The sequence below is a fragment of the Sycon ciliatum genome, chromosome 1 (genome assembly GCF_964019385.1).
Source record: "Sycon ciliatum chromosome 1, ocSycCili1.1, whole genome shotgun sequence".
NCBI classification, from domain to species: Eukaryota; Metazoa; Porifera; class Calcarea; order Leucosolenida; family Sycettidae; genus Sycon; species Sycon ciliatum.
The window spans coordinates 48,201,475-48,227,115 of NC_088643.1; the positions used below are offsets into that span (position 1 = coordinate 48,201,475).

Here is a 25,641-nt window from a genome sequence, read left to right on the forward strand (position 1 = left end):
ATATCAATAACTCGGATGTCCGTGCTCCGAACCCCTGCTCCGAGAAGCAGCGGCAGCTACGTGGTTTGAAAACTCCGTATGGCGGAACCCAGATGCGCATGCAGTTTACGTAAGACTTTCCGTAGATCGACTACGTTTTTTACTAACGTTACGTTATGCGGAACCTCTCTACTATAACTGTTAGACTACATAACGGTCATTGTGATTATTCGTATGTAGCTGCTAAGCACGGAAACACCGAAAGGCGAGACTAGCAAGAGTAGCACAAGGTTTGTATGGTTCTGCCAAACTCGCTGCTTTTCGAGCATAATCCGCCAAGGGCTACCACTGGCCAAGTAAAGCGTGGACGGCATAGGGTAGAAAAACCTATACTAGTACAATTTTGAACTCGGATGGTGAGCCAATATAATTATGATGAAGAAAGGAAAAGGACAAAAAGTTACGAGTTATGACAAACTGTCCACCAACGTAACCAGATCTTATACAGTCAGCGAGTGCGACAAAATGGCACAAAACTGACAAGGAGTACTGAGACATTCGGCGACCTGACACCTAGCTCCAACATTTCTCCAAGGCGCAAACCAACAACCTTCCAACTTGGAAGGCTCAGGTTCGGAAAGGTCCAAGAGGGGAAGGAAAGCGCAACGAAGAAGAGCATGAGCTACGCGCCACGGCAACAAAGAAGGCCGAAAGTTACTGGATGATGACGAAACTAGTAAGACTATTGGACATGCCGGCCTTAATACAACTCGTCGACGCAAAGCAACAGACCACCCAACTTGGAAGGCTCAAGTTTATGTAATAATTTACTAATAGACATATAGAAAGGGGAAGCTAAGCGAAGACGAATTGTGACAAACCGAAACTTTCCTTCCCCTCTTGGACCTTTCCGAACCTGAGCCTTCCAAGTTGGAAGGTTGTTGGTTTGCGCCTTGGAGAAGCCTAGTGTCAGGTCGCCGAATGCCTCAGTACTCCTTGTCAGTTTTGTGCCATTTTGTCGCACTCGCTGACTGTATAAGATCTGGTTACGTTGGTGGACAGTTTGTCATAACTCGTAACATTTTGTCCTTTTCCTTTCTTCATCATTACTACTAGTACATGTAGACTTGTACCAATACTTGTCCGGAAGTGCTACTCAACCTCTCATTCTCAAATGACTTGACGACCAAACATAAACAACTGATCTCACGAGCACGGTCAACGACCTGCAGGCGTCAGTGACTCTTTAGCTAGAGTCTTTACCATGTTCACCGTCGCCATCTAGTGCCTCACCACTCCCAAGTCCCTTGTTCTGTACTGGCTGCAAGTAGCTCACTTTGTCATGCCTTGCTCATTTACATAATAGTACAGTCATGTACAGTGGTCCCTCTATAATCCGGCACCATTTGTGCCACGAAAATCTGCTGGATTAGGGAGGGTGCTGGATTAAGAAATCTGATTTACTATTATAATATGTGCATGAAGAGGACATTTGGCTACTGAAAATTGTGCTGGTTTATCGAGGGTGCTGGATTATAAAGTGCCGGATTAGAGAGGTACGACTGTACTTGGATTACTGACTATCTCAGTATCTGGATGGGGCACTTCGAATCAGTACATGTAATATTAATAAGCCAGTTCATCAAAGTCAGAGGCACGCACAGGGTTGAGGACAGGACGGTGCACGTCATACCAAGAGTAAAATACACTCCCTGACCCTGGGAGTGGGAGCTTACCATGCAGTATTCTCGGTGAAAGAGCTCCGAAGGCTACTCAGGTTCAGCTTAGTACACCCAGCATTGAACAAAGCTATCAGGCACTCCCACAGGATATACATTGTAGACTAGGCATATGCGGATAATGCCAGCAGAAAAATTGGCAGAATTCGGTACTTTTCTGGTAAGTTTCATGCATGTTTGGTATGTGGATAAAGAAATGGAGCAGAATTCGAGGAATTGCCCGCCATAAGGTTTGTATGGTTCTGCCAATTTCACTGCCAGGCTTTTTGAGCAGAATCTGCCACCTTTTCGAGCATTATCCGCCAATGCCTATTGTAGACTCCATTCACCATGTTCACGGCTGCATTGAGGGTGGATGTGCTCGTGGCCGTCCTCGGAAAACTTGGCTGGACACTAGTATTAATAATTATTTGTATCTTACTGGACTGGTCAAAAGTTGCCTTCACAGTTAAAGGTTTGGTACGGTAGAGATTGCTGACATGATGTCGATCTGCTGCTCTCCCTCTTTGACGCCCAAATTGCATGTGTAGGGCTACGGGATGAAACCTATACCAAAAATAATATCACAGCAATAACATAATCGGAGCTCGCGCTTCCTCCCGACTGACTTGACACTTCAACTTACGCCTGTGTCTGGAGCACACGAGAAGCCCGTCGAGCCTTCCGCTCGGCAAACCTGCAAGAATGCACCACTCCCTGCTCAATACACAGTGTTTCGGGGAATTCACCCTGATCAGTTGACCTTGAGACAAGTTGAGTACTAGTAGGCTAATGAAATTTCTGCACTGAGAGCACTGCAAGCTGTGTGGACCCTGACTAGCGCCAGACGTTACTGAAGTAACGTCTTCTGCATAGCTACGGGAATAATTTAATATACATGTATGCAGTGCTCTCCGAGCCAAAACATCACTATGGATATCAACTATTACTTACAATAAGAAGCGTGAGCTCTGACGTTTGGAGTAGACACTTTCTTCACCAATTACCGCCGATGTCACATTATCTTAGTTCCTTGACAACATCACCATCATCATTATCCGAAAGTCAGAAACCCATATCGTATTTCAGCGCATAATCCCTTTTTTTGGAAGGTCACTTGCGATAGCCACTTGACTTGATCATGACAAGCACTTTGGCATTTACCAGGAATACTGGTAGTTTCGAAGGGGAAAAACTCAGATTAGAGATCCCGCTACAACTACAGAGTGCATGCCTATGCATCGCAGCCAGTGCTAACGGTCGGCCTCAGCCACGTCCAGGTGAGATGAGCTCTAAGATTGCAACTATCCACATATTTGTGATGTCAAGTAGTGAACGGGACCAGTTTCCTTTTTACTGGAGTCACTCTCTTCCGTCCACTAGTGGCATTCAAGTAAAGTTGAAGGTGGTTTTTGAAGGCACTTTTCTCCAAGGATTTCTTTACATCACAAAGGCTACTGTCCGACTCTTAGTTCCATTTTCCATGGTTTACCTGTGATTGGTCTGCACGTACACCAGCTACAGACCGGCTAAACAACCTTGTGGCTAAGTTGTGCAGTACTCTTCAGTGTGCTGTCTCACTCTCACCTGTACGTACTGAGACAGACGAACAGAGCGAAACGGACATACAGACGTACAGAGACGTTGTGTAACTGTTTCATAATGGCATAGAGAGACAGAGAAAAGGACAAAAGACAGAGAAAAATACAGAGGAGAGAGAGAGAGAGAGAGAGAGAGAGAGAGAGAGAGAGAGAGAGAGAGAGAGAGAGAGAGAGAGAGGGGGGGGGGGAGGGGGATGGACCCAGAGGGAGAAGTGTGTATCGCATGCAGGACAAGGATTTTTACAGGAATGTTTGATAGGCTTGGAATTCCCGTATAGGGAGGAATATTTACTTGAGGTGTATTAGCATGGTTGATACACATTAGGTTTTCCTTTGTGTTTGTGTTCTGATTACCGCTAGCCCTTTAACCCTCCCATGTACATGTACATGCACTCAGATTCGTCTTTTTGCATGATGCGGCAAGTGTTGGATGTGGAGCACAGCGGGAATCCTGAACACCGGAATGTCGCATGCTTCAATGGCGTATCACTTCTCCCTTCCCCTGTAGATCTACACTTGGCTATTGCTCCTCTTCCTTGGAAATCTAAGTTTGAGTCTTAGTTAGCATCCAAAAACAAGCAAAACAAAAAGGTAAAAAAGGGGAAGCTAAGCGAAGACGAATTGTGACAAACCGAAACGCCAACATCCTACTGAACTAGACTATCCTTTCTATGTTTATTACATATACATAATATAAATAGCGGAGTCCTCCGGATCGATAGAGTGCTCAATGCGGAAGCAGAGCAGTAACACACGAGGCACAGAAAAACCACGCGTCTTGATTGTCGTAACTTAAAGTTTCATGCCATATAGCAATCTTCAGACAACTGATTACAGTGATGCACAGCTAGTATGGTATTTATATATATAGCCATCACAGCGCGTGGAATTTTCCATCTTGCACCTGTTTTGTTGGTACATTGAAGAGTAAGTGTCTCCCCGCCTCCAACTTATTTTAAGCGCTTACCAAAGTGTGTGTGGCATCTTGCACCTGCATGATTGTGATTACAGGCAAGCCACATTATCATTATCATCCTTTCACACAGCCTTGCTTGCCTTCCTGCCATATCATATTTCTTTTCTCACTCACGGACCATGTGAGGTTGGCACATTTTCCATCCAGGACTTTTGCACCCACCAGACCTCAAACCTTCACAGATTCCTTCCTATGCTGCTGTATAAATACCATACTAGCTGTGCATCGCTGTAATCAGTTGTCTGAAGATTGCTATATGGCATGAAACTTTAAGTTACGACAATCAAGACGCGTGGTTTTTTCTGTGACTCGTGTATACATAATACATGTACTTGAGCCTCCAAATTGGGTGGTCTGTTGCTTTGCGTCGTCGAGTTTGTTAAGTCTTGTGGTAAGGCCGGTACGTCCAATAGTCTTACTAGTTTCGTCGTGAGAATGAAGTTGTGTCAGGTATGTCTTTACCACCATATTTTATCAACCATTAGTTTCGTCGTCATCCAGTAACTTTCAGCATTCTTTGTTGCCGTGGGGCGTAGCTCGTGCTCTTCTTCGTTGCGCTTTCCTTCCCCTCTTGGACCTTTCCGACCCTGAGCCTTCCAAGTTGGAAAGTTGTTGGTTTGCGCCTTGGAGACGTGTTGGAGGCTTGGTGCCAGGTCGCCTTGGAGACGTGTTGGAGGCTTGGTGCCAGGTCGCCTTGGAGACGTGTTGGAGGCTTGGTGCTACATGTTTTTGTGGTTTTTTTTTAGTGTTTACATGTTTTTTTCCACTACTTTGCAAATCAACCTTATCAGTCCAAAAACAACAAATAACTGCAAAGCACGAAAAAGGCCAAAAACTTAACCAAGAACATTGTGCAATAACATGTTATTTAGAAAGACAGGACAAGTGAATAATTAGTCTGAGTCCATTGTTCATGATGGTCTCCGACGGTTACGTCGGCAAGCGAGCCTCCGCCACTGCCAAAGCAGCGTGCGCTCCGCAGGAGGGTGCAAATTTCAAACTAAAATTTATACGCCTACAACCGCGAATGCACATGATACAGGATTTCAGAAGGCTGAAGGAAATCCTGCATCTAACAAATGCCATAACATGAGAATAGTGCTCACCCCTCTTCTCAGCCAACAGATGAGCAATGCGTTTATACAGTGCTGTTGACGCTGGACCCATTCCGCCACTGGCTGACATGACCGCCGGAACAAAGGAGGCTTGCTCAACCTGCCTCACCCGCTCCTCATAGTGCCTTCTCTTTTCTTTTTCGTGTCGCTGATACACAATAGTATGTGGTGCTACATGTAGGTGTCAGGTCGCTGAATGTCTAAGTACACCTTGTCAGTTTTGTGCCATTGTGTCGCACTCGCTGACTGTATAATTATGATCTGGTTACGTTGGAGGACAGTTAGTCATAACTCGTAACATTTTGTCCTTCTCCTTTTTTTACCATAATTAAATTGGCTCACCGTCCAAGTGAAACAAAATGGACAAAATAATTTGAATACAAACATGAACACAATGAGCAACAAACGCACCAGAGGGAAACTGAGTTACTAAAATAAATAAATTTCACGGTTCGCGTGAGACTCGGCTGGAAGCCGATTTTTCCGCATCCGCCGTAGGAACGCCACCACCCTCTAGGATCAAAAGGCTGAGTACTAGTACCGAGTTGATCACTTGAAATATCTCTGTTGCAAATGTGCCACTATCGCACTTTGTCCTGTGATCCTATAGACTAGGCCGCAGTATAGTTTACTACTACACTACAGTGGTACATGTAACTGCCAGTTTTTTTGTCGCCGCAGATGTGCCAATGGAAGGAATATGGGCATCGTCATCGGCCTTGGTATATGTCCCTACATGCCCTGTGTTTTGTCCTTTGCCTCGTTTCTTTTTGTTCCTGAGCTTTATTCGGAGAGTGATAATATTATTATGTTCATTTTTCCATATTCTTGCCAGTGCTCCTCGTAGCTATTCTGTCATTGATAATACAATACGTGTGGGCTGATAGTATCAGCGGCTTGACTTCTGATACCGCCGGCAGAGATGTTGCTCCAGTGTCCTTCCCAAAGATAGGCAACAGCAGGAGTAGAAACCAACCATGGTCTCATAGTAGAAAAGACCAGAGGTAACTGCTGCGTGTGCAAGATGATGGGAAGCGGCTTGTGGGAGGGAAAAGCTATGCTAAAACATTAAAGGGCCAGTGTAACAATCGTGCAAGCAGCGATCGATAAAGATCTAAGTTGTAATGGTATGATGGTAAATACTCAGTCTGCTTATGATAACATCCTCTATCCATGGAAATACTCAGTCTGCTTATGATAACATCCTCTATCCATGGAGGTAAATACTCAGTCTGCTTATGATAACATCCTCTATCCATGGAAATACTCAGTCTGCTTATGATAACATCCTCTATCCATGGAAATACTCAGTCTGCTTATGATAACATCCTCTATCCATGGAAATACTCAGTCTGCTTATGATAACATCCTCTATCCATGGAAATACTCAGTCTGCTTATGATAACATCCTCTATCCATGGAAATACTCAGTCTGCTTATGATAACATCCTCTATCCATGGAAATACTCAGTCTGCTTATGATAACATCCTCTATCCATGGAAATACTCAGTCTGCTTATGATAACATCCTCTATCCATGGAAATACTCAGTCTGCTTATGATAACATCCTCTATCCATGGAAATACTCAGTCTGCTTATGATAACATCCTCTATCCATGGAGGTTACCTGTACATTGTAAAGTCTTGGAGTGACCTGTCGGTAGTGGTAAGCGGATTATGCTCGGAAAATGACCAGATTATGCTCTAGCGGATGCTCGCAGGATGCTTGAGAAAACAGCCAATTATGCGTTTATATGCTTCACCAAAAGGACCAAAAGAACAGATAATCGTCATGAAACAAGGACTCAGACCATTGTCATGATGTGGACTGGGAGCTAAAATATTATTCCAAATCGACAAGAAGCACTACCTATGTATGGTCCTTCAATAACAGGTGTGTATAGCAGCCTCATTGGGCACCTGCCCTTGTTTTCGAATGCCATTTTATGCTCCTTCTCAAATAGGACCTGATTATGCCAAAAATTATGCCGGCATAATCCGCTTACCCCTATCTGTCGACCGATCATTAATACTACAAAGCCCAAGAATGAGGATAACTATTACTTGACGAATGTTGTGGCTACTTCAAGTTTCAACTCTTGCGTAACACGCTCTATCACCATGGGCATTGCGCACTCTCCGCAGAAAAGGAACTACCGGGTTCAATACGAAACAAAACTACAAATTTGGAAACTATTAGGGGCAGTCGTATCTAGAGCTCGGGATTCGTTGAGCGGAACACACGCGAAGTGAGTATGCTTTGAGCAAGTACATGCATGTACTGGGGGTGAATTCTTCAGAATCATCAGAAGTGTATGGTCTGACTCGCTGGCGCCTTACATTCAGAGAAAAAAGTGCAATTTAAAGGAATGTGTCATATTAGAAACGCACTTGGCTTTGTAATGTCACAAGTCATTCATCGACTAATAAGCCGACCAAATCCGTCGCCAAGAAAGCAGTTCTTGAGCAGATTGTTACCCATTACTTGCGCCTGTGTAGGAACTGGAAATGGCCAGCTGCAGTAGCGTCAGTCTAGTGAAATAGCCGAGTCCATGGGAAAGCCGACAGGGCAGCAGAAGTCGGCCAGCTAGTTGGTTTTTCAGGCGACGTGTGAGGTATGCAGCATTCCCGTGACCAGAGCATTGAAACTGTGCAATGGACATGACTTGGATAGCAATGTTGTCATGTTCGCATCTCAGGAGTCGCAGTGACGCCGGTGATTTCGGTATTCAAACGTGTCAGTGGACGCGTTTTGCGTTGTGTGTGCTATCGATGATGAGGATGACTTTGTATTCTGTCGTTACCAAAACCCTCTGGCACTGGCACAGTAGCAGTCAGCTCACTCATACAGAGTCATCAAACCGAGCAGTAGAATAATGTATGGAACTGAAATAATGCAGATCTACTGTATACAATCATGTACATGTACGTTCCGGCTGTCTGACCCTATACTGGCTAGCCCTACACTGCGCCGAGCGACAAAGCCCCCAGATACCAGTATTACTATTATGGCAACAGGTCTCTCACGCCCGCCCCCTCTCTGCATCCTTGTATCCAGGCTGTAGAGTGTAGTCCCATAGGCCTGAGCTGGGCATTCAGCGTGTTGTCACAGAGTCTGCACGGCACGTTTTCCAGTCATTTGTCTTCATTACGGCTAATGCTGTGAACATCACGGTATTGTTGTGCTGGGCATTTCACACAGTCAGACATGTCCTTGCCTTTAGCCATTGCCATGGGATACATGAACAGTATGTACATGTATGGAAGCTTGTCAGTGTGACCAGTCACGGGATCTTGCAAATGTCAACTCATGTCAACCAGTTACCGTGAAAGGCCATGTAGCGTGGACGGTCGACCTTGACAGCAGACTATAAAAAACACACACACATTTGACCCATTGTCTAGGCCGTGCACGAGTGTGTCATCGTCCAGATGCTCTCGACCACAAAGGAATGTGTCTGTCTCGGGGCAGTGGAACAGCGGGTGGTTGCTAAACATAGTGTGATCTCGATCTCGTGGCTTGCCTGGTGCATCGTGCAAAGTATAGACACTGACTGAGACAGTCTGCACGTGTTTTAGTATGACTGTCTGATGTTTTGTCCTCTTTCGCAGACATCACACTCACAGACACAGGGCATCGCACGCAACAATGTGGAGGGTACTGGTGAATACATGTACAGTGTAGATCTACTAGTAGTACATCTAGCGTTGCTGATCATTTAAATTTTAATTTACATGTACATGGTAAACTAATAGTAATATTTTGATTGTACATGTACGTGTAGGTTGTCAAGTCGCGTACCGTGACTTGAAATGATTAGGAACTGAATGCGGAAGGGGAAGCTACTTGGATCTTGGATGGGGTGGAACTTTACTTTGCCGTCCTTTTGAAACTAAAAAAAAAACAGAACATAATTATAAAGTATTCGTAAGGTTGAGGGAGTTGAAAACATAATACATGTACATGTACATTGTAAAGTCGTGTCCATATCCTATCCTCAGCTGAACTGCTGCTGAAGTGTTCATGCAGATACATGTGTCAGTCATGTACATGTACATGTATTGTACACGTTCGTAGACAACAGGATCAAAACCAACTGAGAAAGGTACTTTCCTGCCCTCGCCTTGGTCCGAAAACTGCACTTATCTTGACAACTATTCCTAGATTGGCGTGTCCTCTGCGTTTGGCTGGTTCCTCAGCTTATCCATGGACTGTGAGTCGACATGCCAAATGCAATGGAGTATGTTGTAGTAACAGCGTGTGTGTGTGTGTGCGCGCGCGTGTGTGTGTGTGTCTGTGTGTGTGTCTGTGTGGTTATACCACTCCCGTGTTCGACTTGCACACGTCGCTTCAGCGGTCCACAAGACATGGCTAGGCCCAGCTGCAAATCCCGTCGCTCCGAAAAAGAAAAAGCAGTGAAGGAGCCTGTTCGCGTCCCGCCGGAACTACAATGTAAAGTAGCTCGTGCCATGTCCCAGAGATAGTTTGGGAACACCTGGTCAGATGTGGCAGTGGGAGAAGGAAGGAAGGAAGGTGTTAAAGCCTAGACTTTGCACCAGAATCCAAGGCAAAGCCTTGCAAGTCTTCCATTTTGCTTGTCAACGCTAGCAGTACAAAATACAGCTGCTGCATGTACCAGTGCATGATTGTCATGTACGAGTACATGTTAGATGCACAGGATCAGTTGTACTTGTACTAGTTGTAGTGTAGCCCACAGCAAAGACATGTCAACAATTGTCACTGCTCCGTGACATACCAGTCATGTATCTCATCAAATAGTTTCAGTAAGTCCGACCCTTTCGCAGACAAACACAATCCTGCACATGCACAATGCACATGCATCTGCAAGCATACAAGACGGTCAAAGAGTCCTGATTTTCATACCAGACTGTGGTTTCAAAAATAGAGGGAGTTGAGCCACTTTCCACGCCATAGTAGTACTGTACCAGTACATGTTGACGCGCACAATTATGACTCTTGAATGCGTGTTACCGTACATGTCTGCTACATGTAATACTAGACCGTTACTAGTCACAAAATCAACTGCAAGGTCCTTGATTCTTTGTCTCACCCATATCCGATGATAGATAACCAAACAGCTCACAGTCAACTGCCAACCACTGGCAGACAAAGGACTTCCATCTGCCATTGAGTGTTAGGTCCGTGACCATGGTGACTGATGCAGTGATAACGGGACTGCGGCAGCAATCAAAGGGCACGGACAACGTGCCATGTCACGTCACTGTTTGTAACCTGCTTGGTGTCGATGTCTGCTCGCTGCTCCTCAGGCAGTCTATCGGATGGGGCGAGGAAATCCAGATGTTCGTCAGAAGCTCTGAGTGTGCCGTCATGTGCCCCTCACCGACAACAAGATGTTGTCCACATGGCGCCACACGCAGGAGCGCCACAAATTTGGGCAAATGACTGCACTCGCGACTGGAATCAAGAAAAGGTCAATTCATAAACAGACGACTACATGAGAAAACGGAATACATGCTCATAAAATAGCCGGGAAATCTCAGCGGGGAATCGGGAAACACCGTGGCCAGTAACCACAGAGCTCGAATGACCAGGTGGACGCTACACAGCGTTCACTAACATCCACTACATGATGTACAGTCCAGTCAATGTATACGTACATGTAGACATGTAGCTTCTTGCCAACCAGGTGCTGTGCGGAACGACGTGACATGATGGTGAGCGAGAACAGAAGTACCCGTACCTGTACCAGTATGGCCAGTCCTCAAATGCTTTTCAGCATTCTGAAACTGACTTTCGTAATCATTTCCAAATCCCCTGAGGCTGCATGCGAGCGGCATGCTCCCACTAGACACTCAAGCCCGTAGCCTTGGGCGACAGCGGCACAAAGAATACATAACTTCATAAGAAACCCTAAAGTCTTATGAGTACTGGCACAGCGATGTGATGATCCAACTCACTCCTAGTAGTATTACGAAATAAACGGCACAAATCATTGTTTCGAAGCACCACACTGTATGCACATGACGTTCCCCTTTCTACGATCGAGAAGCCAGGTATAAATACAATCATGTACAGTCCATTCAGAAAATGTTGATATCCTAGCTTTTGGCCATAAACGGGTCAAATTTTGAGTTTCCGTCTCCTTTTTTTGGCAATCCCCCATGGAATGCTCTTCCTATTGTGTTTTTGAAGTCTATTTCTCCAAAAAGCAAGCCATAACAAGAATAGGATTTCGGCCAGGTTTTTGCCCCCAAAGCACTGAATTGGGTAAAAACCATGCAAATCCAGGCCGTTCACTCCACTTGCAAAACAGTACATTTGCGGTTCGAACCCCAGTTGAGGTGCCTTTTTGGACCCTTTTTCAAGTTTCGAATCGCGCGGCACTGCACAGTGTACCACAAAATCGCCAAACACGAGAGCTCTCCAGAGCCAGCGCTCAACCTTTTCTGAATGGACTGTAGGTACTAGCCTGTAGTCTGTGCCTGGTGCCGAAGATCTACCAGTACATGTACATGACATTGTAGTGTTTGAGAGCCGTAGCCTACTAGGATGCCTTTATAATCCGGCACCATTTGTGCTACGGAAATTCTGCTGGATTCGGGAGGGTGCTGGATTAGAAATCTGATTTACTGCTGTAATGTGCATGAAAAGGACATTTTGGTTGCTGAAGATCATGCTGGTTTAGAGGGTGTTTGGTTTATAAAGTGTGCTAAAGTCTAAGAGGGACGACTGTATATGCTTGGGCGCCCCACACGCCACGGTAGTATGCACCGGGACGTGCATGATTGCATTTTCGTTACACCAGTCCTGTACTGTAGATTACAGATCAGAGACAGTGGCGCCATCAAGAGTTGAATCTCTAGATACGCGCCAGCGACTGTTACTGGTGCTACTACTGTACCGACAGTACACTATGCACGGCTAGACAGCGGCTAGGTAATAGTAACTACTGATCATGAATTGAATGAAGGGTTTGAGTCTGGGAAATCCACTAAAGGAACTGATACTGGAACGCAGATCTGATCGACCACTGTTACTGCTACATCTCGGGAAGAAAGATTTGTGGCTCTCTGTGCCCGTCGTCCGTTGATTTCACCTCTTGACGGTGCATGAAAGCACAGGTTCATCATTATCATTCCGACAACGGACATGGCACAATGAATATGAAGTAAAACCAGCCTCCATGGACTGCTAATAGTAACGTTAGATGTTAGTACTGTAGTACTGTATACTTCGCTGTAGCCTGTTATCCTTCCTGGGACTCTCACTGTGTAGCCTGTAATCCTTCCTGGGACTCTCACTGTGTACTACTGTAGTTATTAGCGTATACTTCTCGCCTTCTCGACTGCACAATTGCCGTTTGTGCTTTTGGTTTCCCCTAGCCCCTTACTTCTCGCCTCATACTCCTATAGTCCTTCTTATGTTCAGGCTGCCTAATAATAGTGTTGTGGAGCCATCAGTTGCCTGATGATCATGACAACGTCTAGCCTCATTCTATCATCCATATGCTCCTGTAGTAGCTCACACTGTACCCCATCGTGACCCCATCCCCCTGCAATGTGTTGGTTTCCTTACTTGCTAGACTGATTTTATATGATTCTGGACTGATTTGAATCATAATTATTATCTTCCTTATTGGCCATGGGCCATCGTGGAAATAAAGAATAATAATAAAACGTGAAACTCGCGGAGTCTCAACACAGCTTCCAGTCCTCTCTCTCTGTAATTAGCATGACTATTATAATATTATCAATCGTGCACCAATGACTATGTCTTGTTCAGTATCCACAGGCAACATGCACGAAGCTGAGGACATTAGCTGTAACGATTTCAGGCTGTGGCTTGGCATGGGCCACTCATGTGAGACCTGGATGGGTGTCAATGATGCGAAAAGAGCATTACATGCATTGACGGGAAAACAGGAGCTGTATATATTATAATACACATCAAAGTGAAGTAAGCAGTAGATGTACTGATGTAGTTAGCAAGGCCTCGCTGATAACACCCGGCGTGGCTATGACATTCCGTGGCCAATACAAAAACAAGAACCATGTAGACCTGACCCAAATAAAATGAAACCCATCAACAGAGCCTCAATCTGAAGCAAAAGTGTTTCCGACTAGTTGACGGAGAGAGGCAGACCCAGGTTGCGGCGTGTGGCACGTTCCAGGCAAACCAGCCATGCAATTGAAACCATCATCACTTTACTGTGCCTCTCAAACCATCACCACTTCACCATGCTTCACAAACCTTGGCTTCAGGCTTTCCCGTACTGCTGCAATCTGCATGACAGATGGTGATGAAAACAGCAGTAACTATTCCCATCGACGGGGAGTGTTGTGCACAGTCATGTTGTCCATCGCTAGGTAACTCACGTACTGTAGTGAACTGAATTCACTTCCCCGTCGATGGGCTTCTTGTGTGTCCTCCTCAATCCCTGACCGGCTTAGGTGCAAGGGGTGACTAAAATAATGTACATGTACATACCCAATGCTGTAGAATTTTTTGCATTTCCTAAAATTGGCAGCGGATTTGAAGTCTATAATTCGACACCATGTGTGGTCATGGATATCAACGCCACAGCCATACAAGTAACACTAACCGTTAGCTAGCTGGGTGGATATCCCAGGACGGCAAACTGGAGCCGTAGAGGCTGGAAGTGTAAAAGAACGGGTACGCGCGGGTGCAGAGACCATCAGAGGCGTCATCAAGGGCCAAGCAATCAATGACACCCGATTCCTGAATCATTGTGAATGCTGCCAAATCAGAATACTCAGTGTTTCCACCAAGCAGCCCATTTTACTATGATTTAGACTTTGCCATCCTCACTTCCTCCTGAATGCCACGTCTCACCGCGATAATGTACTTTTTGCTGCTGATCACAGATCACGATTCCGCGAGCAGAGTCAGGTTGCGGGAAAAAGTCCATGTGGTCAGCATCTGGCATCTACACTCACAGCTAAACTTTGAGTTTGTATTGTGGCTGGTGACACGCGTACACCCTTGGAATGACGGTTTTCAGCTGTAGCCTTGCTTGAAGTTATTTCTGTGAGACGTGGCTCTCTACTACTATTCGTGAATACTACTATGGCCCGTAGGCTGTAGTATAGTTGTGTAGGTGGAAGTACAGGTAGTGGAATGACTACATAATTTATGCTGCTGCCGAGAAAATACAATGTAACAATTACATAACAGTCACACTCGTCTAGTTCCCAAACACGCTATTTGAAAATCAATAAAAAAGCACTCAGCGTTTCTCTCTTTAGAGTTTAGACAGTGTACATACATGTACATGTACATGTACCCGTAGCCAATAATTATTTCGTATCACTATCAGGTCTACTGCTGCTCCCTGCTTCACACCGACCCGCGCTTCTCTAGATCTGCAAACATGACTTCAAGAGAATGTTTCATTGGAGACTTTTACAAACCATACTAGTAGTACCGACAGCCAAAACTATTTCCAAGAACGCTACAGGTCGCCGCAACCTGTGTTTATCGATAGTCACGAGCAGTTTTCAACAGCAACTGCACCGCGCATATCTGGGCGTAACTAGGTTTTTCTGAAGAAAGTGAATTTGAGACGGTTGACAAGCGTCCTGGAGGATCGTCACCGTCCGGACGGTGTAATCATCCCTGTAACAAACGACCTGTCATTCACATGGCCGCCAATGAGAATTAGTTAGTTCACCACCTAAGCTTTCTTCAGCGATGATACTGATGCAGAACGTGGTGGTGGTGGTTACTTTTAGCGAAATAGCATTGCCTCGGTGAAACTAAAAGAATCCATCCATCCACAGATGCTAGTATACTGACTGGATTGTCAAATTCTTCGTTCGTGTCAAGTATCCTCCTAGGATACGCTCGTTGGTTTTCAAAGCTCGTACTTCGTAGGCAAACAGCTCAAACATGTGTCGACCACATGCACAGGCCATTCGCCAGGTACAATGGTCCGAAGAGAAGCACAATAACCCCGTGCTGCGATGTTTTCAAAACACGGAGCGCAAACATTCACAGAGCTATGCAGTTCCTTTGCGTCAGCATCAGAGAATCCGGGAACACCAGGGCCTCCACGGCCTCTAGTCACCCGCTTGAGGCAAGATTTCCCAGACGAACGTGGCATACCGCTCCTGGAAAAGTCAAGAAAGGGAATAACTATCGACCACCACGCCATACTAGCTAGCTCAAGGGCTGGCATAGGGTAGCAGTGACAAGTTGTTGACAACCAACAGGCCTGTTGACTACCAACTAAGAACACTACACAGTCATGCACCTGATTACACAAGAAGTCGTCCTAGCACTGGACTAGACTGTGGACATGCACTGGCAAAAATGTCATCGTGACACCGACAGCTAACGATGCCAGGCTTGCCAGCTCAGTGAGCTCACACTGATCTGCACGGCGATGACAGCTAGCGGGCAATGCTGGTTCCGCCTAGCCTATCCACCATGGTCTACAGACTACACTCCAGTCTCCCAGCCACACTAGTACGATAATAATTATTATAATACTGTCCGGAGTTTGTCTGCACTCTGCTTTCCGTGCCGGGGACATGTCGACAGCACTCCGCAGTTGCCCGGGTCTACAGTAGACCCAGGTGCTCGAAGTCCGTACACTTTTACAGTGTGTGTTTGCCGAGCTGAAACTCACACTAGCAATGATCACTTGCCAGAATCCTGCTCGTGGATGGAAGGTATCTTGTCCAAGTTTGTTCTGAGGCCAGGCTCGATTGAACCAGGCCATCTTTCGATCCGATCTGTTTCTCTGGAGTTCGCTGATTTTTCATATCAAATGTTGGTGTCCCAGAGGGTACTCTAAGTCCGTACTGATCAGAGGTGACTCGAAATACACACACATTTCTGCTAATTGCTAACTTGCAATCCCTCGGTTACGACGAAAGCACCGAAGGGATATGTTTGACATGTGCCTCCACCAGTATTTCTTGCAAAAGCGTAGTTTGTTGCCGAAATGCAAGCTGTTTTTAGTCGGCTCAGAGAAGAAGCAGCTGCGCTGTGAAAACCGCGGGAAAACAGTGGTGGAGATGCCAGGAGTGTCAACCTTTCTGCAAGGATTGGTGGTTCTCTGTAAATTCTTCTCCTCTGGCCATTGTCAGCTCTAAGCTGGCTCTTGATGATTGAGTGAAGGTCTGTTTGACGCTGTGTCCGTTCGCAAAGTTGATTTTTGCATGAAATGTAACCCAATTTGTATTTCGTATGGACACTCGAAAACCCACTCGCGTGGTATGGGACTTCTGCTTATCGTAGATCCCTGAAAATTGCTACGCGAGGAGAACATACCACACTGTCCCCTCCATAAAATATTTGAGTCGAATACAATAACAGAACATGAAATTATGGGCGTACGAACTTAGGATACCATGTACGGACTTCGAGCACCTGGGTCTACTACTACTAGTCTGTAGTATGGAAGGCCGACGAACAGCAAGTCAGTGACACTGACAGTGCAGTGACATAGATCGTTGACAGGGGCACAACCAAGCCAGCGATACGTGCTTTTAATTCACGTTCAGCATCTGCATGGCGTGTCTAGTCTACATGTTGTACTTGTACTGTAGTTGTAGTCTAGCTAGGCCTTGGCTTGGGACAAGTAGGAGTCAAATGGACGCATGCAGACCCCAGCTAGCTACCGGTATTTTTCAATCAGTTTGGCACTGCGTGCACGCGTGCGAGTGGTACGTGCGAGTCTGTACTGCATTCGTGTGACCGCGACCGCCACCGTTCTCGATTCGCTAGTTGTACCTACCGTGAACTGCGATCTCCGTGCTAGCTGTCCCAATGGCAACAGCTTGTCGACGGGTATCGCTCTCACCAGAGCATCTCTCCCTGGCCTAGGCCTAGCCCTTTCCCGCTCGACCAAGCCGTATGGCCTGTGACTCATACTCAGAAGTCAGCAGCGCTACGTGATAGGTAGTAGGTGCAACCCCTGCATCGAGCAAACTTCCTTCAACCTTTTTCCAGGCTCTACTGGAGTGAGGATGGGAACAGTTTGGCACTGCTGTTTCACAGTTGATATGAAAGATTGCAGAGAAAGAGCCAAGGACCTTTCCAAAGCTGCGTAAGTGCAGTTTGCTCTCGGGGCTTGAAGGAAACAACCAGCCTACAGCAGGTACGAGAAACCGGACTAGGTTCCGAAATCCTCCCGAACCCCGGTACTTCGGCCTTGTGGAAGCAGTTGAAGTGTCTTCCGTGTGTGTCATAGGCGTGCACACATTCGCTCGGAGTCAATCAGCGACACCAACGCCTAGATCTGCAGATTGGAGAACAGCTGCGCTGATACGCTCTTGGTCGCTACCGTTGCTCAAAAGACCGAGAGAGCAACAGTCAATCTGTACAAACACAGTTGTCGCAGATACTGTTCTGTTACTGTGGCTGCTTTGGAGTAGTTTGTAGATCAAAGGCGATCCGTCGAGATGGCGGACGCTAAAAACTCTGACTCTGCTCCGCAGGTGAACGGCGCACACTCCGCTGAGGTGGACACCCTGCGACAGGAGATAGATATTCTGCGCCAGCAACTGGTGCAGAAAGATTTCGTCATAGACCGGCTACGCAAGGAGAACAACGAAATACGCTCGCTCTTGGAATCCATGAGCAAGTCGCAAATGACACGCGAAACGCCTAGCATTCTGCTCCGCCGTGAAAAGCTCCCAGCCGTCAGTGGTGAACCCAGCGCAGCTATTGAAGACAAGCCACGGACCAAATATCCGAAAACTGATCAAGCCAAGAAATTGATTAGGGAAGCAATACTGAAGAATGATTTCCTCAAGAATCTAGACCCTGCGCAAATTGATGAGATGGTGGACTGCATGAAGAAGACAAAATTCGCCGCCGACCAATTCGTCGTACGAGAAGGCTGGCCAGGAACGGAGCTATACGTAACAGCCGTAGGCAACGTGGAGGTGAAGCAGAAGAACAAGGTGCTACGCACTCTGGAGCCGGGCAGTGTGTTCGGTGAGCTGGCCATTCTCTACAACTGCACACGCACAGCCACGGTGGTGACGCTCGGCGAAACCGAAGTATGGAGTCTGGACCGGCAAACGTTCAAGAGCATCATGATGTCCACTGGCCAGAAGCGACTGGATAGCTACAAGCAGTTCCTGCGCAAACACAGCACGCTGCGCGGCCTGCCCGAGGACAAACTGGCCAAAGTGGCCGACTGCCTGGAACAGGACGAGTACAACACCGGCGACTACATCATACGGCAAGGCGGCGTCGGCGACACGTTCTTCATCATTCGCTCTGGCACCGTCGACGTCACGGAGACGCAGGAGGGCAAGGTCGGCGAGACCCTAATCCGCACGCTAGAGGCAGGCCAGACGTTCGGAGAGCTGGCGCTGCAAGGCGACTCGCGGCGCACGGCCAACGTCAGAGCCAAGAGCCACGTCACATGCCTGGTGCTGGAGCGTTCGTCTTTCCAAACACTGATCGGTGACCTGAACCACTATGCTGGCCAGCGGACGGCCTATGATCCGGAGAAGAAAAAGGACAGCACCCCCATCGTCGGCGAGTTTCCCGATATGAAGCTCGATGATCTAAAGATTGTCGGCACTTTGGGTGTTGGTGGCTTTGGACGTGTCGAGCTGGTCTGCCTGAAAAGCGACAAGAAGCAAGCTTTCGCCCTCAAGTGTCTCAAGAAGAAACACATCGTCGAAACCAGGCAGCAGGAACACATCTTCAACGAGAAGCGAATCATGATGGAGGTCCGCTGTCCGTACATCGCCCGCCTGTACCGTACGTTCCGCGACTCTAGATTCCTCTATCTGCTGGTGGAGGCTTGCCTGGGTGGTGAGCTGTGGACAGTGCTGCGCAACAAGAGTCACTTTGACGACCCCACTGCCCGCTTCTACATCGCGTGCGTCATCGAGGCATTCGAGTACCTGCACTCGCAAGGCATTATCTACCGCGATCTCAAGCCAGAAAACCTATTACTGGATGCCCGCGGATACGTCAAACTTGTCGACTTTGGGTTCGCCAAGCGCATCGGCTTTGGACGTAAGACATGGACGTTCTGCGGCACTCCAGAGTACGTGCCCCCGGAGATCATTCTCAACAAAGGCCACGATTTCTCGGCCGACTTCTGGTCTCTTGGAATCCTGATCTTCGAGTTGCTGACCGGCACACCTCCGTTCACCGGTGACGATCCCATGAAGACCTACAACAACATCTTGAAGGGATTGGACAGTATCATCTTCCCGCGCACCTTCCCCAAGCACCCGCACAATCTTATTCGAAAGCTCTGCCGTGACAACCCCGCCGATCGTCTTGGCAACCAGAAGGAGGGAATCAAAGGCATCAAGTGCCATCGCTGGTTCACTGGCTTCGACTGGGCTGGCCTACCGCTGCAGACGGTGAGACCTCCAATCGTCCCGCGAGTCAAGACCCCCACGGACTTGTCCAACTTCGACCCATTCGAGCCCAACACAGAGCTGCCCGAAGAGGATCGGACCGGCTGGGATGAGGGCTTTTGAAAGCCTTTGGTGACTAGCTAGCAGAGTTATCACCAAGCTGATGATGTGCCGTAATGATAGCACGGTTGACGCCATGCCAGCAGGTCAATAGCACATATATTTGCTGCTGCTTCTACTTGAGACGGGTACTGACAGAACTCCTTGTAGTCACTGTTTGAACATGTACATTGTCTTTCTCCTTTCGTAGTTTGAGCCATGTGTCTCGCTGGCGTCCAGATCTCTGGTAGCATGTGCAGCACGTGCTGCCTTACTGTTTGTGTCTAGTTGCGAACGGTCTAAAATCATTCACGCTGCATCAACCTTCAGCTTTGTCTATAACCATCCCGGCATGAGTGCATGTACGTTTCATGTCTCCTCCAGCGTTGACGAATTAGCTTTTTTATTTTGACTGAATTTTGACCCTGCTAATGGAACAAATGATAACCATTTCGGTGTGTGCGTTCGACTCCCTAAATGTCCATATTGTCCATATTTGAAAGCGAACGTAGCCTTGTTGCTGGTTCAACATCCTGAACACAGATGCACAATTCTAATATTATATCTACTTGTATGCCATTCTACACATGAAGCTATCCCTAGCCAAGCTTAGCGACGGAGTGGCTACGACTATGAAGTACTGATGGTAGATTGCTGTGACAAAGCCCCTTTATACGGTGAAGCGTATACCTTCTGCCCTTTACAAAAGATATTTGATGGATATTCTCAACCCGTCGCTACTCATTTGATGTGTTGCCTGCTTTTCTACCCACCGGCTGGCTTCTTTAGGCTATTTTCAATTTTTCATCTCCCATATCCATATCACCATGACCGAGCCACTGTTCTTGCTTCCCGGAATGATGAGCTGCCTCGTTGGACTGGTTCCGTCTGTCATGATCTGACCTGAGATTTCTGCTACAGTTTGTAAAGTCGCATATGGCTGCAGTATCTCTCTCCCCCCCCCCCCCCCTCTCTCTCTCTCTCTCTCTCTCTCTCTCTCTCGCTCGCTCTCTCTATCTCTCTCGTCCACTACAGCAGATAAGCATCAGTCGTGATGCTCGGCGGGTGGCAGACCCAAGCACTAATGACTCTGAAAACAGCTGCATACAATGTAATACTGAGCTGTACATTACCATGTGACTTGTGAGCACTGCATTATAAGCAGATCGTAGTTCCTTGGCTTTCACCAGGGAGTACAGTACATGTACTAGTAAGTACGTATAGCTACATGTACTAGTATAATTGTGTATTCGATTTCGACAGCATGTTACAATGAGAGGACGCACATTGCTCCTGACTACAACCATAACCTGGTTGGCAGAGTCCCGGTCTTGCGACCATTTGAACCGTGCCGTATAGGGAAAAAAAACCCGGTTCGGACCCTCTTTTTATTCGAGGGGATGGTGTTTTCCCATATGGTTCAAATGGTTGCAAGACCGGGACTCTGCCAACCGGGTTATGGTTGTAGTCAGGAGCACTGTGCGTCCTTCGCATTGTAGAACACCAAACGTGCACATGCGCTCACCGCTTGGTTACAAACTGGGGGAGGGGGGGGGGGGCACTATTCAGTCAAGCGCTATATTTTCACTAGGGAGTCGTAAAATACCGGTATTTTACGACTCCCTGGTTTTCACCGACAAACTCATGTTTCACAGAATGATAATACATGTATCTGCATGCGGGGTTTTTTTCAGTTCGAGATATTTCTGTACCAGCAGCTAGCTAGCATAGCTACATGTACAATTGTAGCTCGGGGGATCGGATCGGAGTATACACTATACAGTAGGCCCAGACAGATCCTGCCGGCAATTCTTTCGGCAAAATATCGAAGACTGATTGAAAGAGCGGAAATTGCCGGCAAAATCGGAGCAAAATATCGAGATCGGTTGGGTAAAATGACTAAATCGATGCCTGATACTTGGATTTCCTTGTTTCGGGAATACCCGTTCAGCAGGATACCGGTACACTGCCCAGGACGAGATCATGTCACCGAAATATCGCTGGGATTCACTATCATGGATCGACATGACTTTAGGAAGAACTCAGGGACACGGGCGTGGAAACCCCCGTTGAGAAACCGACCCTGCACGATTTTTATGAAACGTACGGGAAGTGGATAAAATACATGTTTTTCCGGAGCAAAATGGAGCCGGCAAAATATCGAGTTTCTTTTTAATCTTGGGCCAGGCCAAGCTAGGGTGCGTTTGGTTGGTACGATCTAGAACAGGATCGAACAGCTGGTGCACATGGAGCAGCCTCATGTCAACCAAACGGTACTCCAGAAACAGAGCACATTTTTTGTGAAAAATATGCCAAACTTGGTGCATTCTTCAAAATGTGTATGGGTCACCATGGTCACTGTGTACGGTACGACGAGTCCAGCCCATAAGCGTATGCACGTGATCATTTGGGACCAAAATCGATGTTACCGCCAGGTTTCACTGTGAAAAAGTGAAACTGCTCGGTCTGCTCCGGCCTTGAGGCCGGAGCAAGCAGAACATGTTCTGGCCGACCCAGAACAGGTGCAGTCCCAACCAAACGCGCTGTTCTGGTGAATCCTGTTCTAGATCGTACCAACCAAACGCGCCCCTAGGCTCGGCAAAATATCGAAGATTTCGCAGCAACATTTTGCGGCAAAATATCGAGGCGATCCGCGAGCGCGGAGCAGAATCTGTCTGGGCCTAGGCCTCCGCGGCGCGGAATGTGCCGGCATAATTTCGGGAATTATCAGTGTGATTTTTAAAACGGGAATTATTGGCAATTTTTGTGGAATAATCGGTAAAATTTGAGCAATGCCCCCCTTTTTCATTTTTTTCCATTTATAACACCCTAATTTGTACCAAAAAGCTTGTGATCCTGAAGTTGATCGCCGGGTATTTCAAAAAAGAAAGAAAAAAAGCTTCCAGCCGAGTTTCACGCGAACCGTGATTTTTTGCCCGTACAAGTGGCAAAAAAACCCCGTACGCGGTACGGTATCTCCAAAAAAAGGAAGAAAAAAGCATTATTGTGAGAATTATTGGTGGAATAATCGGTCGAAATTTTGAGCAATGCTCAAAGGAATTATCGGTAAAAATACGAGCATATTCCGCGGAGCGGAGGCCTATCTGGCCTGCTGGGCCTACAAAATTTTAATGTGTGTAGAATTTTTTATACAGTATACTGTGTAGATTGAGATTGAGTACAATACAGTTTTTTTTTCGCGAAATACAAAGGAGCCTCTTTTACGGTGCACTACTACCACTAGTACAGTATAGTGTAGCTGTTTAGTTGCCTTGATCACGCTTCCCCACGCGCCCGCGCTCTGGACGTACCGCGCGATCCCGTACATGTATACAAAGCAGAAAAAACTGAACAATGAGTGTTTGTTTGAATCTGAGTGAAGCGAATAACAACATCGAACAAAAGCAAATCCGAGGCACAGTCGTTGTTGTCTGAAGCTTGCTCACCGTCACAATATGGAAGAGGCAGATAATAGTGAAGTACAGGACCTCCAGGATCAGCTATCGTCTGTTTCTATATCAGGTGAGATTGAATACAATCATTGGGGACTGCCCTATTAGAATATGAACAAATAATAATAATAATTCTCTTTGGAGCAATGGGTGCAAATGAGTTCGCATGACCTTCATTCCTCTCGTTGCTCGGTGTGTTTCTATCATGTCCAGATGAAAGAGACGATGCCAGGGGAGGAGATACTACCACGCGGAGCAGCTCTACTCCAGGCTCAGATGAACGAGGAGAATGTGCCGTCTGTTTACTGCAATGCACTCTGCCTCTCTGTCTGCCTTGTGGCCACACTTTCTGTTACCTGTGCGCCAAGGGCATCGCGTTCCGTAGTCGACGGTGCGCGCTGTGTCGACAGCCCATACCTGACGAGGTGATAGCCCGGCCACAGATAGACAGTAAGCAGGTAGAGCCAGTGAGCTTGCCCCGTGTGGATACCACCAGCCATCATCAGACACATGGTGTTACTGATGGCACTGCGACAGGATCAGCAGCAGGCTCCCATGAGGATGCTGAGGTGGCGAGGCACGGTGATAGTGCTGCTGGTGGTGCTGGTGATGCTACAGATGATATTGGTGTATGGTACTATGAAGGACACAATGGCTGGTGGCAGTACGAACCCAGGACCAATGCTGAGATCGAGAAAGCATACCGTGCCGAGGAGAAGGCCTGCGAGGTGCTGATTGCTGGCTTTGTGTATCACATCGACCTGGAGAACATGCACCAGGCACGCTACTCGCAGAACACCAGGAGGCGACGCATACGCCGTAACCTTAGTCCGGACGCTGTGCGCAAAGGCGTTGCAGGAGTGCCATTCAGCGGGAGTGCGGCCAGCAGTAGTAGCAGCATTCGTACAGGCACAAGTGCAGACACAAGCAGTGGCGCAGGCACAGACCCTGGTACGGGCGGTAGTGATTCGCAGCATGCAGACACATAGGTACAGGCACGTACTGTGCACAATGGTACGGAGGCGGTCATGTTTTCTTTGCCGACCAGCGCTGGCATGCTCGCCTAGGTATGCTGTGCGTGTGATATGACGGCTGGTTTGCCAATGTACATGAAGATCTACACGCACATGGACTTGGCTGTCCCTGGACTATCTGTGACGCCCGCACAACGAGACTACACACCAGTGAACGTGCTTGCATAGAGTAGCTTGTCTGTGTACTATACAGAATGCATAGAGTAGCTTGTCTGTGTACTATACAGAATGCATAGAGTAGCTTGTCTGTGTACTATACAGAATGCATCGAGTAGCTTGTCTGTGTACTATACAGAATGCATAGCCAGTATAGTGCTACGTGGCAGCTGTTTGTACAAGTTGCGCTTCAAGACGCTGGCGGGACTCCATGCTTGGCCAGTTTTTTGGTACGAGTCTGCCCTAGTGGATTGTGCTGGTACAACATTGCACACTGTTTTCGCATGGCCTTGCCTCACACCACTCTCCAAAGTATTGCTGCATAGTATGTAGGAAGCTAGCACACACACAATCATCACAGAGACAGTATCTTTCAAATACTCCTTTCACGTGCTTAACAGTGCTATTCTCTTGTGCGCATAGGACTTATTCCTTGAAACACTTGCACCATGTTCTAATGGTTTTTCCATGTTTTATTTTCACAGACATGTTGAATTTTTATGCAGATATTTTATCCTCGTGTTGAGGTTTTAGACATTTTTTACCAACATGTTGCTTTCATGGAATTATTTGTCGGTTAGTGGCCCTCGTCTAACACATGCAGGCCATTTTTAGTATATTTTATTATGCTTGAAGCAGTACTAGTACTTTCCCGTTCAGTATGCATTGCCATGCTTCTACTTTGGATATTATCTGGTTTAGCTGTGTTTCACGCAAGGAGTCGTACATTGGTTTGGATATGACTCCCTGGTTTCAAGTCAATGACCGTGTAGCGGCCGACTGTAGCTGTCGCAGTGCTGTGTCACAGTGTGTGTCAATGGAGTTCACAGCTACATGCATAATGTATATGAGTATACAAAGGTTTACAAAGGTTTGCTTCTTGACTACACTACTGAGTACTATCGTAAAATGCCGCAACCAGAGCAACTCGTCATCTCGACCCTTTCCATGGGGCGGATTAGAGAGACCTCTCCTCGCTGTGCTGATCAACAGTGCAAAGAATCTGTACAGCGCAGCCACGGTAGTCAAAGAAGACCAATGGATGCACTTGGAGTGGGTCCATGCATCCTGAACTGATCAATGAAAATGTGCATCTATGAGACAGCACGGCACAGTGTTGCACTGCACTGCTGTCCACAGCACTACACGCACGGCACAGTGTTG

At 47.1% G+C, this 25,641-nt stretch overlaps 2 protein-coding genes across 2 annotated transcripts; both read left to right on the plus strand.

Annotated features, from left to right (window-relative positions):
- Nucleotides 1-17,139: 17,139 nt before the first annotated feature.
- On the plus strand, nt 17,140-20,713 carry LOC135830203 (cGMP-dependent protein kinase 1-like). The gene has a single exon (XM_065342560.1). It carries the CDS (start codon nt 17,805-17,807, stop codon nt 19,857-19,859), a length of 2,055 nt encoding a protein of 684 aa, XP_065198632.1. The 5' UTR covers nt 17,140-17,804; the 3' UTR covers nt 19,860-20,713.
- A 2,467-nt stretch (nt 20,714-23,180) lies between these two features.
- LOC135830235 (E3 ubiquitin-protein ligase rnf146-like) lies at nt 23,181-25,262 on the plus strand. The gene is made up of 2 exons (XM_065342562.1): nt 23,181-23,357; nt 23,501-25,262. Exons 1-2 carry the CDS (start codon nt 23,291-23,293, stop codon nt 24,274-24,276), a joined length of 843 nt encoding a protein of 280 aa, XP_065198634.1. The 5' UTR covers nt 23,181-23,290; the 3' UTR covers nt 24,277-25,262.
- The last annotated feature ends 379 nt before the right edge of the window (nt 25,263-25,641 follow it).

Bases quoted from the DNA above. Each gene is read 5' to 3' on its own strand.
- LOC135830203 (XM_065342560.1), top strand. From the start codon at position 17,805: ATGGCGGACGCTAAAAACTCTGACTCTGCTCCGCAGGTGAACGGCGCA.
- LOC135830235 (XM_065342562.1), top strand. From the start codon at position 23,291: ATGGAAGAGGCAGATAATAGTGAAGTACAGGACCTCCAGGATCAGCTA. The intron at 23,358-23,500 runs GTGAGATTGAAT...TATCATGTCCAG, and splicing joins ATCGTCTGTTTCTATATCAG to ATGAAAGAGACGATGCCAGG.